At 43.2% G+C, this 17104-nt stretch overlaps 2 protein-coding genes across 2 annotated transcripts; both read left to right on the top strand.

Moving 5' to 3' along the window:
• Positions 1-581: 581 nt before the first annotated feature.
• On the top strand, positions 582-10786 carry LOC144203551 (immunoglobulin-like and fibronectin type III domain-containing protein 1). Its single transcript, XM_077727064.1, is given in 20 exon segments — positions 582-795; positions 2857-2979; positions 3051-3190; positions 3293-3392; positions 3520-3565; positions 3881-4076; positions 4150-4263; positions 4390-4552; positions 4626-4898; positions 5440-5769; positions 5871-5995; positions 6126-6267; positions 6343-6636; positions 6704-7003; positions 7071-7433; positions 7533-7841; positions 8298-8383; positions 8454-8646; positions 8712-9008; positions 10165-10786. Coding segments are annotated over 20 exon segments (3936 nt in total). The 5' UTR covers positions 582-785; the 3' UTR covers positions 10497-10786.
• Positions 10787-12576: 1790 nt separating this feature from the next.
• On the top strand, positions 12577-16980 carry LOC144203228 (protein phosphatase 1 regulatory subunit 12B-like). Its single transcript, XM_077726596.1, has 7 exons — positions 12577-12841; positions 14940-14956; positions 15063-15201; positions 15292-15393; positions 15456-15509; positions 15752-15802; positions 16355-16980. Exons 1-7 carry the CDS (start codon positions 12758-12760, stop codon positions 16439-16441), a joined length of 534 nt encoding a protein of 177 aa, XP_077582722.1. The 5' UTR covers positions 12577-12757; the 3' UTR covers positions 16442-16980.
• The last annotated feature ends 124 nt before the right edge of the window (positions 16981-17104 follow it).

The raw sequence follows: 17104 nt of genomic DNA, 5'->3' as shown, positions 1-17104 counted from the left end.
TAGAACCTCTGAAATTTTGCCAGTTTTCTCATCCAATGACCAAGTTACTATGTTGAAATGTTAATTGTGATACTATATCGATATACAGCATTAGTCATTAGCTTCCCTTTGTTTGGCAGGTACGCCGGCGCAATGAGTCTAAAAATGAAGGAACCGGCAAAAGGTAAGACTCTGTGTTTGGTAGTTGAGTTGATTAGTTTGATGGAGATATGAATGAAATCGCAGGAGTCAATAGACAACATCCTTCCTAACAAACAAGACAACTACATGTTGGGCCTCGATAAAGACCAACCTGAGGAATTTAGCCAAACTATTTGCCTTTTTGACTTGGGTGTATTTTTGTCAGTGGTAAAGTACGATTGTTCCCCGCCAGTCCAAATGGATTGGACGTCAATTGCCAGCAAAGACAAGCTCCCCCCCGCCCCCGGACCGCCAGCAAATTAGGCCAAATTTCCCCGACAATCTAACCTAAAGAGAGAAAAGCAATGACTTCAGACGTCCGCATTAGCGTCTCAGCGTGACGCGGATATCAGCTGGATACAGCCCAGCCTTTCTGGCGGCACCCTGGGCCCGCCGGAAGTGCCAATCAAAAAGAATAAGCTTGGCCAAGCGCAACTAGCCGGGCGGGCCGGCTGGCTCGCCGCCCGCCGGCGTCCCGACAGACCCGGGATTAGCGCCAATGAACGCTCCGGGAATACGCTCACCGCCGGTCCTGCCTGCATTGGAACGATACGGGTAGAGCGCGGCGCCGCGGCGTGGCGGTAGCAACGGCACCCCCCGGAGAGATGACGCAGCGTACGTGTTGAATATTCAAGGCGTATGTATGCCCTCTGACGGGAGCCTTAGCTGAAAAATGTGATGATGATGATGATGATGAACGTGTAATCTCGGGAAAACTCTCCATGCTAATGGGGAAATAATAGGACAACCTTGGCTAGCGCGCGCACGCTAATGTGCGACTTCAGAGGGAACGGCGGGCTCGCCTTTTGCTTTCAAGTTGGCTTTGGAGGCGCTCCGCCGCCGCCGCCGCCGCCGCCGTCACATTGTCAAAGCAATTTCCCTCATTTTGTGCTGCTGGATGGAGGGGAGCTTTTCCTTTTTTCTCCCGTCACTCGCCATTGTCCACAAAAGACGGGGCGCCGATAATGTCCTTATTAGCGTTAGCGCCCACCCCCTCTGGCCGTTGTCAAACTAGAGCAGACATTAAGGCCGTGTTGACAATAAGTAGTACTCGGAGCAAATTGTAAAGAAGCCTCTATTTGGTGCCGTTCGCCAAGGGTGTCAGACCAGAGGTCTGGGGGCAAGGTGGGGCCCGCCACATCCATTTACGTGGCCCCTGACCTTATACCACATAGGTTTCCCTTAAAACTACGTTTGTATAAGATGTCAGTAGTCCTCAAAAGATTGGGAACTCTACATATCTGGGAATAGGTACGAGAATAAAAGCAATTCAAGAGCTGTTAGCTATACTGTTAGTTCCCCGCAAAATCTTCGATAGAAAAAACAAATGCCTAAAATGGACAAAAGCAAATCTACATTTGCATACAATTCAGAGACTGCGGCACTTGTATTTTTCTTTGGCTTAAAGAGTTAAGATACACAGAGGCTAGAACGTGGGGACGGAAAAACAAAACGATTAGCTCAAATCGATGAAGTCATTTAATGTCGACGCATACATCTTTAGTAGCACTCAGTACGTTAGGACTAAGTCATAAACGGCGATTGGTGGAGATAAATATTGCTGGAAAACATGGTTAATAAACATTTGATGGGTAAATTTTCGACTGAGGAGGAAATGAATGTACAAAAGGTCTGAGGTGACGGGTAAACAATGGAAGGCCAGACGTCAATTCTACCTTTGACTGCGTAAGTAATTACAGCCCCAATCAGACACAGCAGTCAGACACTTAACCCGCATGTTTTCCGATGAGAACCGTTTCAGTAATGAAAGAGGAGAGGGAGTGAGAGTAGACAAGACAGAGAAAATGACTCAAACGACAAAGTTGATCTGGCGGTTGGCTAAAGCAAGCAGTCGGTCGGTGGTGAGTCAGCGTCAAGTCTGCCGCCTTTGCTCATAGAGCAACAGATGGTGTTGATTTCAACACCTGCTGGATGATCAAGCCGCCGCGCTTGAGTCATCTTCATAAAAGTCATAAAGCAGTCAAATGACTCAAATCTGTCTGCATCTCTATTTAACTTAACACCTTTAATGCTTTGGCATCAACTGTACTGCGAGCTTTTTTTCCAAAAATATCAATTTCACTGAATAACAAATGCATTCATTCATCTTTTTGAATCAGTGCTGGGGTGCTGGAGCCTATTTCAAATCACTCCCTGAATCGGTAGCCGGCCAATGACAGGCTACAAGAAGAAAAACGACCAGTCACCTATAGCTTAGGGGCAATTTCGAATGTTCAACCAGCTAGCCTAGCATGCATGTTTTTAGGGTTTAGGGGGAAACCAGTGTACCCAGCAAAAACCCATGCAACCCCAGAGAGAACAAACAAACTCCAGATAGTCAGAGATTGAACCCTTCAAGCTGCGAGGCCGACACTCTAACCACTTGTCCACCATAACAAATGTAGTCTCAGCTAAAAGTATCATTTTTAATCATACAAACAAGCACACAAGGATAGTCTATACCGCCGAAATATTGATGTGGTTGGGTTTTGGACGGTCTACAGTCACAAGAAATTTGGTTCACAGAAAGAGAAGTGAAAAGGCGCCATCTTGTGCAATTCTGATATAACTGCAACCCTTGAAAAATGGCTGAGAATGTTTATGTTGGCACAAAGTCTTAGAAAGCCATCCACCCACCCACATTAGACTAAACATTCTTCTTTTTTCGCCTGTCAGTGGCCATCACAAAGAAGTCAAGAATTCACGGCGTTGTGATAACTCAAGTGGTCCAGCAAGTTCCGCTGGGAAAATCCACACCCGACTTCACCCGGAAGCCCATGGCGATGAGAGTCCACGAGGGTAAACAAAAGCAAAAGCAATTTCAAAAGGGCAAACACAAGAGTATTGCATTGGGCTTATTTACTCCAAAGGGAAGAGAGCTTTTTTCAAAGCCATCGTCTGCGGCGAGCCGGCGCCCAGCGTGACGTGGGGGCGGAGCAAAGGGGACGTGGACGACGCGGACAAGTACAAAATAAGATACGACGAAAGAGCCAAGGAGCACGTCTTTGAGGTGAGATTTCAAAGGCCGGACCCGGCGACCCTTTGTTTTGAAAAAGGCAAAATGGCATTCCCACGCCACATGCTCAACGCTAATGGTGCACTCCGACGGCAGATACCGATAGCCACAGCTGACCTCGCCGACACGTACAAATGCGTTGCCGCCAATGAATATGGAACGGCAGTTTGCATGGCCACCCTCAATGTTATTAAAGGTGAGGAACAATCTTTTCACAGCGCAGATGAAAGAAGCCTTTCTATTCAGATGGCAGATACGATACGCTTAACCGAGGCTTTGCTTTGATACTTTGTCGACGTTACGCTTTCTTGCTTTTCTTTCAGGCCAGGATGACGCGCCGCAGGATTTCAGGGCCATACTCAAGAAAACGTACGTTTCACACAAAGGCCACGATTATGCCACAACCATCTATAGAAAAATGGGTTAAGTTAATTCCCACTTTTAAGGCCTTGACGGCAGTTAGTCCACATCGGTATATTCACCCCCTTCACCCTAGCATTACTGCCCCCTATTGTTCTGGAGTACATAAGTCAGATGTCACTCAAAAGTAAATCAGTGTCAAGGTTTCCCCTTCTGAATTTTTTTAAATTGACTTAAATTAAACATTTTTTGAGCATTTTCCACCTGGTCGTGTAAAAGGACCCCAAGATTGGTCACTCTGTTAAATGGTTACTCTTGTTTCAGTGTCGTGGTGACCAAGAAGAAACAATTACCGCCAAAGAAAGAAGGAGAGGTCGACCCTAAACTTTGGGAAATCCTCCTCACGGCGCCCAAGAGAGACTATCAACGAATATGCTTGGACTTTGGCGTGACGGACTTCCGCTGGTTGCTGAAAAGACTGAATCTGATGAAAAAGGAAAGAGCAGACGAACAGGCCAAGGTATTTGCGTCTTTCTAAGCGCCGTCAGCGTCTATTGACGCACTCAAAAAGTGTTTCTTTTGTCTGCCTCAAGGTTGTCGAAGAAGTGGGAAACGTCAAACAAATTGAAGTGAGACCAAACGGAAAAGCAGAATTCAGCCTCAGCATGTCCTTACGGGATCCTAACAGCTCCATTAACCTGTACAAGGTACTGTCACGCTACAGAAATCCCTATCCGGAAGCTACATTTCCGTATCGATTCTAGTAGGGGGTAGCTCAATCCAATTTAAAAAAAAAAATACTGCATTTAACAAATTGACTTCTGCTCGACAAGGACGGGACGCCGATTTCCTACGGAAAGAACGGAAACTCAAGGATCAGTCTGCAGAAACGTGGAAACCAATATCTTTTCATCATCAAAGACCCCCAACCGGAAGATGCCGGTTTGTATCAAGTGGATGTTGACGAGACAAACGTCCTTACGACCGACTTCCAAGGTAAGCAATTCCCAAAGTACGGATCACCGACAAAGAAAGATGCTTCCTCGTCCACGTGTTGTTTCTCCGATAGTCCCCAAAGTGGAGTTCGCGGACAAGATTCATGACGCAAAAGCCTGGGAAAACAAAGAGGCTTCTTTCCAATGTGTCCTGTCTACACCAATCAACAGAATAAATTGGTCAACGGCAGAGTGTTCGCTTGAACAAGGCGAGAAATATGACATCAACGTCTCGGAAGACAAAATGACACATACGCTAACAATTAAAAATTGCCACATGGCCGATGTTGGGAAATACTATGCGATTGCCGGTACCACGGCTTGCAGTGCATCTCTTACAGTGGAAGGTACGGCATTCGGAAATTAAGCACATCAGATTTTTTCGGACTATAAGTCGCAGTTTTTTTGGCCAAGAGAGCAACTAGTGTGAAATTATTCACGCATTGTTATATTATTTCACATTGTTTCTTCCCACTACAACCACAAGACAGCCGTTTAACATTAGCGGTGGGTGGAGTTTTGTCTTATACCCTCTGTATACGCCATGACAAACCCGCAGAATCGCCTATAATTTCAAAAAAACAATTGAGGGGCTTACCAAAAAATACATAGACATATTTATATTCAAACTGTGTCCTCTATTGTCATTTTAATGCCCTTCAGATCTGTCTGTCTTTATCAAACTGAATTCCCCCAAATGTTTTTTCTTTCCCCGTTTCAATGTGCATTTTTCGGCTAGTGCGAGCTAATATACTCTGTTGCGACTCATAGTCCGAAAACTACAGTACTTGCTGATAATGTGTGGCCACAAAATGTGATCAATGAGGCCAATGATTGAAAAGTGCCAAGTTGTTAACGCCGACAACATCCGTTTCCATTGGAATTCAGCCGATCCAAACGACCATGGAGGTCGAAAGGACAATAACAAAGGCCAGTCTCACAATGGTCCGGCTAAATTGGCTTTGGAGAACAAACCCCCAACGGAGGAGACGCACTCGGACAAAGACGATGGAGAAAATGAGTCTCGCGGGAAGATCAGCTCTGGAGAAGGTGACAGATCTAGCGCCCAGGGTGGTGGTGATGGCGCCGATGACGGCCGGGAGACCGATGTGAGAGAAAGCCAGAATAACAACCTCCTGGGAAATGATGAAAGCCAGAAGGTTGAAACGGGCAGACGGCGAGTACAAACAGACCTCGCCATCTCGAAAACAGCAAAAGGTGACTTTCTTTGACAATCCCCTAGAATAGAGGGTCCATTTCTCAAAGCTTCTAATGAATATTTTCTTACAATCAGTTGTCCTACTTCCTAACTTGTACAGGTGAAGGTGTTCAGTTTGTCAGCGGCCTGTCAGATACCAGCGTTATTATGGGAGGACAGGCAGAACTGTGCTGCAAATTAAGCGGCGAGCACTCCGAGGGAAGGTGGTACAAGGACAGAAAACCGGTGAGTCATCGTCAATGGCTATCGGGCTAAAACATTCCATAGATTTAAAGGAGTGTAAAGCATCACGCATCATCAACAAAGCAAATAACCTCTGCTGGTAAGTACCCATAATGAGTTTTCAACCCATCAGCTGACCAACCAGGACGGAGTCAGGATTGTCAAAGAGGGAGCCTATCACAAACTTGTATTTGACTGCTGTGAAGAAGACGACGCGGCCGTGTATTGCTTTGAGTCGGAGGGACGGAAATCGGAAGCCACGTTGACTATTCGAGGTGCGAATCGTAAAGCATTTAAGACCGTAGGTTTGTAATTATGCGAACCGATTTTCTCAACCCCTCCAATTTAAGATCCGCCAAAGATTGACGGCGGTTCTCTGGGAAAATTCGGAAAACCGGTCATCGTAAGAGCGGGCCAGACCGCCGCATGGAACCTACAATTTTCGGGCGGACAACCGACAAAAGTTCAATGGAACAAGGATAACGATGAGCTTATCCCTGCCCCCAATGTGAAGATTGAAAAGACACCCTCTGAGAGCAAACTACAGCTTCTAAAATGCCAAAGAAAAGACAGTGGCAAAGTCCAAATACGAATAAAAAATGAATTTGGGACAACGGAAGCATTTTCCGAACTTCAAGTCTTGGGTAGGTGAAAAAAGCCTTATTACCACATACGATTGAGACGGTATTAGCGCCATGATTCCATCCACAGACAAACCCACGCCACCACAAGGACCCGTGGACGTTATGGAAAGTGCCGTGACGTCTATCGAATTTAAATGGAAAGCGCCAAAGGATAACGGCGGCTGTCCGGTCACAAACTACCTTCTGGAACGCCAGCAGGTCGGACGTAACAAATGGTCTGACCTTGGGCAGATCAGTGGCAGCGCTACGCTATACAAGGATTGCGATGTAGACCCTGGAAGACGATACTGCTACCGGATCAGAGCCAGGAACTCGGAGGGTGTCAGTGACTACCTTCAGACAGAATTCATATCGGCCGGAGTGATACGTGAGTCACTCGTTTGGATTTTGGCCACAAGGATGACCCGTTAGAACAAGTTTTTTGTTCTTTAAAGGTTATCCAGGGGCCCCTACAGCCCCAAAAGTGGTCAGTGCCAGTAAAAACTGCATTAGTTTGGCGTGGAGTGCTCCGCGTGATACCGGAGGGACCAAAATACTGGGCTATAACATGGAAAAACGGAAAAAAGGCTCCAATTACTGGAGCCTTGTAAACCAAGGAGGACCTATAACAGGTATGGCACTCATTTAAAAGGACAACAACAGGCCAAACCTAAAGCTGTTCTCCCTAGACTGCAAGTACGAGGTCAAAGACCTATTTGAAGGGGCGGAATATGAATTCAGGGTGTCGGCGATCAACCTATCTGGTCCTGGGGATCCGAGCGTGCCATGTGACGCTGTATTTGCCAGAGATCCCATGGGTACACTTACGCCGTCTGACACTCCGGGCTTTTAAAAGATTCGGCTTTACTTTTCTGAGTGGCTTACCGTTTTCTTCCCGTACATTACTGTCCTTTTAGAACCACCCGGGAAAGTCACGTCTCTCAGAGTAACATCTAGCGACTACACTGCCGTGTCGCTAGCCTGGACTAAACCCAAGGAAGTGAAGGGGTCGCGGGATCAAGCCGAGGGCTACTACGTGGAGATCAGACCTGTAACGAGCCCCGAATGGACCCGGTGTAATGCCACGCCAATTACTCCTACCACCTACACCGTGCGGGGCTTAAAGGCCATGGCCCCTTACTGGATAAGAGTGGTGGCGACCAATTACGGAGGCGATGGAGAACCTCAAGGCTTTGACAGTCACATTATTGCCATGCCCACCCCTGGTAAGAAGTCCTTTGATGGGTGACATTGACCTTTTACGTATGAAAGTCTCCCGACAGCCACTCGAAAAAATCACAGGCGCTAGAACTGTCAGAAATGATTATTTCCGGTTAGCCGGTATCAAAGGATGACGAGTGGCATAATTATCAATACATCTTAATGCTGATTTACGCAAGAGATTGATGAAGGGCAGTAGAATTTGGTAGAATTCTGACAGGGTGAAACTTTTAAGGTGAGTCAGGATTCATTTTCTTCCAGATGTGTGTGGAATCTTTTCCTTTTCCGGAACAGTGTGGTTCAAATAAGTTCAAAACACTGTACGTGCAAATATTACAAAAACAAAATACTACCAATGTCACCAGAAAACTTAACTTTTGTCAAGTAGAAGAGGGATTTTGCTAGAATGTAAAGAAGGGTATGATGTAAAGTAATAGGCTGATTCTATCTTTCCCTTAAAGTACGCCCAAAGTTCAAAAATAACAACATGAAGACCTTCATAGTGGTGAGATCGGGAAACACCTTACGTCTCAACATCCCCTTCGAGGTACCATGAAAAACGCTTAACACATTTTTTAGGATTACGTGGATTATCACGAGCTACAATTTGCCAACAGGCATCCCCCTTTCCTGAAGTCTCCTGGTTTAAAGACGGTATTTCAGTAGCAAAGCATGTGACAGTCACCAACTCCGACAAAGCTTCTCAAATCTTGATCCCTACATCCGAGCGCACCGACTCTGGAATCTACACTGTCATCGTCAAGAACGTGGTAGGACAGGAGAGCTTCACCGTTGAAATAAGAGTAACAGGTAAATGTCTGTTAGCGTAACGGTTCGCCAATCTAGATTTCCTTACTAACTGAGCTAAATTGTAGATGACCCCAAGCCTCCAGGGTCAGTGGAGCTGGAGCAGAATATCCCGGGGACAGCTACTTTGTCCTGGGCGCCCTCTCCAGACGAGCTGAAGGATGACAGGCTGCACTACGTCATCTCCAAGCGGGACTCCTTCAAGCCCGCCTGGAGAACGGTAGCAGAAAACATCTTCAACAACAGGTTTACTGATGTGGACATTTTGCCCGGACGGCTGTACCACTTTCGGGTTTATTCCAAAAACGACATCGGCCTCTCCATGCCATCTGTGTCGTCTGGCTTTGAAATTAAGAACGAAAGAGGTAACAAAATACGTTTGTACGAATGTAACGCCGATTCGGTAGCGGTCTCGATACGGAATTAAAATGGAGGCATGCTTATCACCTAGAAATAAGACATAAAAGTGCCGATGCTGAGAGACAACACAATCTTTAGTAGGCATATTTTCAATGTATGGACCTTTACTGTAATTGAATAACTGAAAAATTGGAATTAAGTGTCTAATACAGGGGTGGCGAATACGTGGCTTTCAAGCCGCATCTAGCTCTTTCCTTCCTATCATAAGTAGTTGATATGTTAACTCTGGCCAAGTTGCATTCCATGTGTGTGATGAGGGTGGACTTACCTTGAAATGAATACATTGTTTGGTAGGGGGAACAAAGAGTGTTATGGTGGATAATAGATTTTTAATTGTGTTCCCTCAAATTCATCAGGGCAGACTTCTTTGGGGTAGTTAATGTCTGGCTAATTTGGATTTATTTTGTGTGTTGAGGGTGGACTTACCTTGAAATGAACACATTATTGTTTTGTGGGGGGTGGGGGGCGTTATGGTGGATAATATGGCTTTTATCATGTTTTTTTACTGAAATTTATCAGGGCAGACAGTTAGGGTAGTTGATGTGGTGGTTAACTCTAGTTATCTTGCATTTAATGTGTGTTGAGGGGGTACACTTACTTTGTTGTTTTGTGAGGGGAAGAACGTGTTATGGTGAATAATATTATTTTGAGGGTTTTTTTTATTCAAATTCATCAGTGCTGGCAGGTGCATTAGCAATATTAGGGCAGTTTAGTGTTAACTCTGGCTAACTTGCATTTAGGGTGTTTGTTGAGGGGGGACACTTAGCTTGGAATGAACACTGTTGTTTAGTAAGGGGAATTGTTATGGTGAAAAAAAAGTTTTATTGTTTATTTCATGTATTCATTTCCTGAACTGCTTTTGTTCATGTATTAACTCTGGCTCATTTGCATTTGATGTGTGTGGTGAGGGTGGACTTACCTTGAAAGTGACACATTGTTGTTTTGTGGTGAATAATATGGTTTTAATTGTGTCTCTCTAACTCTCACAGTTTAAAATGTTTGCTGTATGAGTCTAACTTATCCGCCACCCCTGGTCTAATATAACAAAATTAGCTTTGCTAGGAGGGAAAACTTCACTGACGTTTTGTTCTTCCACGGCAGAAAAGTTTGCAGTGAAAGAACCGTTGAGAAAACCTGTGGATTTATCGTCAGCGCCGGCTTTTACCGCCCCGCTGAAACGCCACATGCCTCCTGAAGGCTACGAGTGTCACATGAGCTGCGCGGTCAAGGGTGACCCGGCGCCCCGGGTGACCTGGTATCGCAACGACGTGGACCTGAACGTCAACGACAACTACTACATCACCAACGTTTGTGGCGTCTGCTCCCTGCTCATTTTGAGGGTGGGCGCTAATGATGGCGGCGTTTACAAAGTGGTGGCGGAGAATAAACTGGGTTCGGCCCAATTCTCCATTTTGCTTAACGTGAGGGCATAATGTCACAGAATTTTGGGATTAACTTAAATGGGACCTGTTCACATCCTTCTTTCTCAATTGAAAACTTAATTTTTACAACACTGACAGTTAACCCACAATTTAGAAAAAAAATGCCTACCGTTTTAAAAGCTGTGCCAGATTGATGTCGTGAAGTCCAATCCAATTTTAATGGGACCGCCAGCCCTCCCATCCATGAAGGACTGGACTTATGTCATCAATGGCAGTGAAATATGATATCTTTATGCCATTTGGGAAAATCATCCAGCTTTTCTTCCACCGTTTTGTTTGTGATTCTGTAAAAAAAATAAATGTATCAGTACAAATTTAAATGGAGCCCTTGCATCATTCAATAACTTGTAGTTAATGCTGTTAGCGCGTTGTTAACGTAGTTAGCACATAGTTCACGTTGTTAGTGCGTAGTTAACATAGTTAGCGCATAGGTAATGTCCTTACCTTGTGGTCAATAATCTTACCTTGTAGTCAGTGTCAATAGCTTGTAGTTAATGTAATTAAATTGTAGTTAAGCTTGAAAATAGCTTACAAGTTTTTGTAGCCTTTTCCCCTCTAAAAAAATGCTTACCTTTTTAAAAAGCTGTGCAACCTTGAATTCGCCAATTTTAATGGGACCGCCAGGTCTCCCATCCATAAAGTTCTGGACTTAACGTCGCAAATGGCAGTGAAAAAATGATCCCCCAAATGCCATTTGTGGTAATGGTCTAGCTTCTCTTCCAGCCATTTTGGTTGTGGTTCTGTTAAAAAAAAATATCGATTCCCATTTAAATGGAGGCTTCTTACGTCGCCCAATAACTTGTAGTTAATGTCGCTATATCGTAGTTAAAGTATTTAGCTCGTAGTTAACGTCGTTGGCTCGTAGTTAATGTCGCTAGCTCATAGTGAGTGTCGCTGGCTCGCGGTTAATCTTTTGATCTTGCGCTTAATGTCATTGGCGCGAAGATTATGTCTTTAGCATGAAGTTGGTGTCGTTAGCATGAAGTTGGTGTCGTTAGCATGAAGTTTATGTCGTTAGCACGAAGTTTATAACGTTAGCTCGGGGTTAATGTTAAACAAGCCTTTGCGAAACAATTGAACTTTGAAAAATTCAACACTCACAGTATTTAAGAATCCATTTTTATGTATTTTCCCCCCAAACTTGGTCTCGAAGACAAACATTTGCGTCTTACCTTTCCCCCCTCGTTGCCGCTCTAATTGAAGCAAAGTTTTCCGGTGGGCTTGGACGTCTACATTTTCAAAATAAAAGTTTTTGGGCAAATAAGAGTTATGTGATTCAACAGAAAAAAAGCTTGTATCTATCTTGCTATCTATATTTGAGTGCTACTTTTTCAGCAAAATGTGATATAAATATAGTTTTGAATCAACATTTGTGTCCTTTTCCTAGCTTGTATGTTTTATTTTGAAGTCCAAGGGCAAACAGACACAGAAGTCATGAGGCGTAATTTGTAAACAATGAGCGATTTCTCCCAATGCTTTTTCGTGTTAATTTAAACAATTAATCACATATATTTACTCCTCGGTTTACCATACAAACACGCCACAATTAATATGCTCAAATAAATATTTGACTGACTTAGGATGCCCAAAAGTTTGATGTTGCCATGACAACTGCGGCCACTACTACTTGCAGCATCTACATCATACATATTTTACAAGTTTTTACCATTATGTACCACTCTTGTTAATATTCATTATTACAACTGCTGCTCTACGACTGTTTGGCGGCTTTTGTCTAGTATATAACCCCATTCGGGTATGAAATGGACAATAATTGAAAAACGTGTACTTACAGTGCAGTTTATTTTATGGCCAGTAGATGGTGCTGCTACAAATAGCCCCTTAAGGAGGGCTCAAGCAAATGTAGTGGTCCCAAATGAGATTCTGGAGCATTGTCCTATTTAAAAAGATGAATTCTTTAAAAACAGCATTATTATTATTCCTGTATGTTCCCAAAGAAGTCAATGAAATATACAAATCCGCCATTTGAGAGCTGTCAGATGCAGCCGTTGTTCCCCAGGCCCGCCCCCTCCACTGTCCCACCACAGTAGCCCCTTATACTACTCTTCACTTTCCAAGTCACCCCCCCCCCCCCTCCTCATAAGTTCAACGTCTAATGGACCCATCACTATCAAGGGATGAAAACCTCTTGAACCAAGTTCTTATCTGGGTAATTTTTCTTTGAGCTGGTGGAAGAGCCGCAGGCGGCCAAAGGTTTTTTGGGGGGCCCGGCCACAACCTTAACGTCCCCAATGTCTCTTATCAAAGATCATCCCCGCGTCAAGAAGTCCACCTCAGACTCGTCTTCTTCATCCTCCGCCAACGAGAGCCTGAGGGTGAGTTTTTAGTTTAAATTTTCATCCTTGAGGGAATGAATTAAAACTTTGGGTCTTTTAGCCATGCGGAATATATACAGAAATATGTATTATAAGTATACATTAAGATCTTGAAGTGTTTTTTTGAAAAATAATGTTTTTTTAGTTAATCTCACAATTTTTGATTGGAATTTAGCCATGTACAAATGATCAAAAAGTAAATAGGAGTTTATTTCCAATTTTTTTATTTGGAATATTAAAATAAAACTAACTAAGAATATCACAATATGAATGATTTTTAATGATGAAAGCTGCCATTTTTCTTTTTTTGCCAGCCCAGAAATAGGCATTAAATTCAGTATGTTTTGTGGAACCTAAAAAATGTTTTTTTTTTTTTGAAAAGTTTAAAAATACATCTTTTTTTATTTTTTTTAAACACACATTGATGGTGAACATCCGACTGATTAACATCATTGAAAAACTAGGAATGGATTTTGAATTATATCAAAACTAGCAAAAGCACCCTGGAACAAACAAAAAAAACAATAAGAGAAGAAAAAATCCAAATATAAACTAAAATCACTATTTTTGAGATTGGCTAAGTTACAGTAGAGATATGACTTGGAAAAGTTAAAGACTGAAAACAATAAAAATGACTTGGAGGGAGTCTGAAGGAGGAAAAAAAGGGAAAAAAAAGAGAGAAAAAAAAGAAGTCAGGATGACAGTAAACACTTGGATGGACTTGTGGGAACCAAGTCCCGGTATTTATGGATGTTTATCTCTCCTTCTGCTCCTACGGGAAAGTCACATTTTCCACTGGGGAATGAGCGGCGCTCGCTCAGCTGTGGAGGGATCCGCCGTCCCATCGCTTAGCCTCTTCTCAATCGCCCCCTCTGTTTACACGCCGTATCCTTTTTAATTTAAACCAGAGACTCCTCCGAGTCCAACAATTCAAGATCCACTGAAGATCACGTATGAACATCTACTTTGGTATCTTTAGCTCGTCGTTTTGTTTGGATCCAGGCCCGAGTGTGCAATCACACAAAAACAACAATGTTGCAGTAAACACTAAATTCATTTTCCCAAACAGTTATCCTAACAAAGATCGCTGGGGGTGCCGGAGCCGACTCTGAGCTCAAAGCTTGGGGGTGGGAGAGACCCTGAATCAGTGGCCGGCCAATCGCAGGGCAAGACCAGACAAACAACCAATCACAATCTTATCTAAAGATAATTTAGCGTGTCCAACCAGATGTTTTGGAGATGTGGGAGTAAACCAGAGTACCTGGAGAAAACCCACGCAATCTCAGCCCCAATATTAGGCTGCAGTGACACGTTACGGACAATAGGGGGAGCAATCCGCCACAGTCTACGCAACAGGTGTCAAAGTGGTGGCCCAGGGGCCAAATGTGGCCCACCTCAACATTTTGTGTGGCCCGGGAAAGTCAATCACGACTTTCTATTTTAGGATCAAATTCAAATGAAGAGTAGAGATGTATATTACATTTCCAAAACCCCGTCCCAGCTTCCCACTGAATGAATGTAGCAGCAGCGATGGCAGCCAAGGAGTTAACGGCAGCAGGCCTTTGTGAGTCACATGCAGACAAGAGAAAGTCCAAGATTTGGGAGTTGAAGTCATAAATCCAAGCGTGAACGCGGCGGCGGCGGCGGCGGCGGTCGCAGCTATGGCCTTTTTTGGCGCTGTTGACGCCAGGTTTATTTCAGGGATCTTTTCCATGACGCCGCTGCCTTCGCTGAACTTGAAATGTTCGGAGCTTTGCGAGGAAGACACTAAGACGGGAAGTCTCTTGTTGTGCTTTGGGCTAGCTAGCTAGCCGTGACAGGCTAACGCATAAGCTTTCACATATAACTGACCATGTAGCAGCCGAACACTAACCGTGGCTTCCCTTCCATTCATTCATTTTCTGAAGGGCCTATGCTCACAAGGAGCGTGGGGGGTGCTGGAGCCTATCCCTGAATGGGTGGCCAGCCAATCATAGGGTACAAGAGACAATGGACAACCAATTAGAGATAGGGGTTGGCTAACCCTAACCCTCTAAAATACAAATAAAAATACTAGCATATTATTAATGACAACTAAAGTTGTTTGTTTTTCTTTCAGCATGAACGAGCATCTAGGTAGGACTTTTTCATATTTTTTTGTCATAACCTCAAATCTGCAAGCTGCAATTCCTCTAGTGACTCATTTCTATACTTTTTTATAATTATATATATATATTTTTAGACTGAACTCCACCGGCGTGTTGGACGCCTCGGACGACAGCACAAAAAAACACGCCGAGTCGTACTTTTCCAGACGCGAGAACCGACTGTCGGCTCGCAAAAAGGCCGAAGAGGAAATTGCCAGAAATGACTATAAAAAGGCACCTGACATTTTCAAGAAATCGCACCATTTTTTCTTAAAGAATTTCCCATTTTGAGCGAACAATGACATTTGGGTTTTTTTTGCGCAGATGTACGAAAAAGCGCTGGCTAGCAATCAGAGGCTCAAGTCAAGACTGGAAACCAGTAAACAGGAACTGGTGATGATTCAGGAGCAACTACAAAGGGCCCAGGTACATCAAAAAATAGCTTTTTTGCTACAAAAACTTACTTTAAAAGTCTTGTTTATGTGCAGCAAAAGGAGAAAAAGAGTGAAGTGGGTTGCAACATGCTTGAAACGGAGAAAAAGGTAGGATTCTTCACTCATCATCTTACCTGGCAACAGACGTCTCATTCATTTTTTGATTGGCCACATTTCACTCATCCAAACATAGACGTCTAATCTTATTATAATTATCATTTTTGAATCAATCATTTTAATTTTCTAATCCATTTTTTTATGTTTTTAGTTCAAAAAATATTTCAATCATGATTGGAATGTTTCCAAGTACAATCTGAAGGGAGGATATTTAGTATTTTTTGTTCTCCTAGGACAGTTGGACTCTTAGAAAGAAAATCGCCGACATGGAAGAACAAGTCAAGGTAGCGTATCGGTCAAAGTGGTCGACATGTACAAAAAAAATAAAAAATATATACATATAGGTTATATATAGGTTGAAAGCACAATCAAAACAAGGACAAAAATGGAAGTCTAACCAGAAATAGAGAAAATAGTCAAAACTGAAGATGAGTTAGCGCACTATAATGTGCAACTTCCATTTTCTCAAAAGTAGCCAATATGGATCCATATTGGTTAATCATCTTATGCAATTCACTTACCATCTACAGTTTAACACAACTCCTAATCACTACTACAGTTCAATCTAGTGGATATACAACACAATTGCCAACTACTACTACCACTACTATTGCGTCTTATAATCCAGTGCGCCTTATATATGTGAACAATCTCTTAACGCAAGTGATTCCTTAAAGGTGGGCCTTATACACTGAAAATACAGTTAATTTTTTCTATGAAAACAATCAATTCTTCTTTGTAATTGAAAGGCCAAACTTTAACATTGATGATATCATTGTAGTTTAGCATGGGTACGCCAATGTTAGCCTGACTTTTGCCCCGTTGTCCCCCTTCAGGTCAAAGCGGAACTCCACACGGAAAACCAAAGACTGAAGGACGAAAACGGAGCCTTGATTCGTGTCATCACTAAATTGTCCAAGTGATCGTGTCCAAATTAAAAGGAAAGACGGATTTATTCGTATCATGTTATGTCCTCCCCCCTCCAAGTAAACAAGCCAATTACATACCGAGTGCAAAGACACGATTGGTCATCCCAGAAGTTCAATTCAGACGTAATTCCAAATTTTTAAGGCAGACGATCACCATGGAAACGCTGGTCCTTTACCATTAAATCTGATATTACAACACAGTAAATGTACCAAATAAATGATATAGTTTCATGACACTGCAGAGTTAGATTTGGCATATTTTGACGGTATACTTCTTTTTAGTACTTTTCATCTGTTAATAATATTCCTTGTTGTGTTTATCTTTAGTTTGAGAAGCCACTTTTGCTATTGTGTGTTTATAGTGCTACCCTGTGGACACGTTTGGAAAAGCAGCTTTCACTTGCTACAGTGTCGTTGCCACGCTGTGTAAACGGTTACGGCAAAGTCAATGTAATTTCAATGGTTACAGTGTAACCATACAAATTAGATTGACTTCTATGGATTAGTAAATAATAAAATACCACTAAAACTTGCCTGGTTATTGTTTCATGGTGACTTTTGATGCGACATAAGACAATATTGGGGACAGTATGGGGTCCAAATGGGACATAATTGGTCTTAAATTGGAGTTAAATCAGTCCATTTTTTTAACAAAAT

This window comes from Stigmatopora nigra, chromosome 10 (assembly GCF_051989575.1).
Source record: "Stigmatopora nigra isolate UIUO_SnigA chromosome 10, RoL_Snig_1.1, whole genome shotgun sequence".
Classification (NCBI taxonomy): domain Eukaryota; kingdom Metazoa; phylum Chordata; class Actinopteri; order Syngnathiformes; family Syngnathidae; genus Stigmatopora; species Stigmatopora nigra.
The sequence above is the reverse complement of the archived record's forward strand: the minus strand, read 5'-3'. Positions and strand labels throughout refer to the sequence as shown.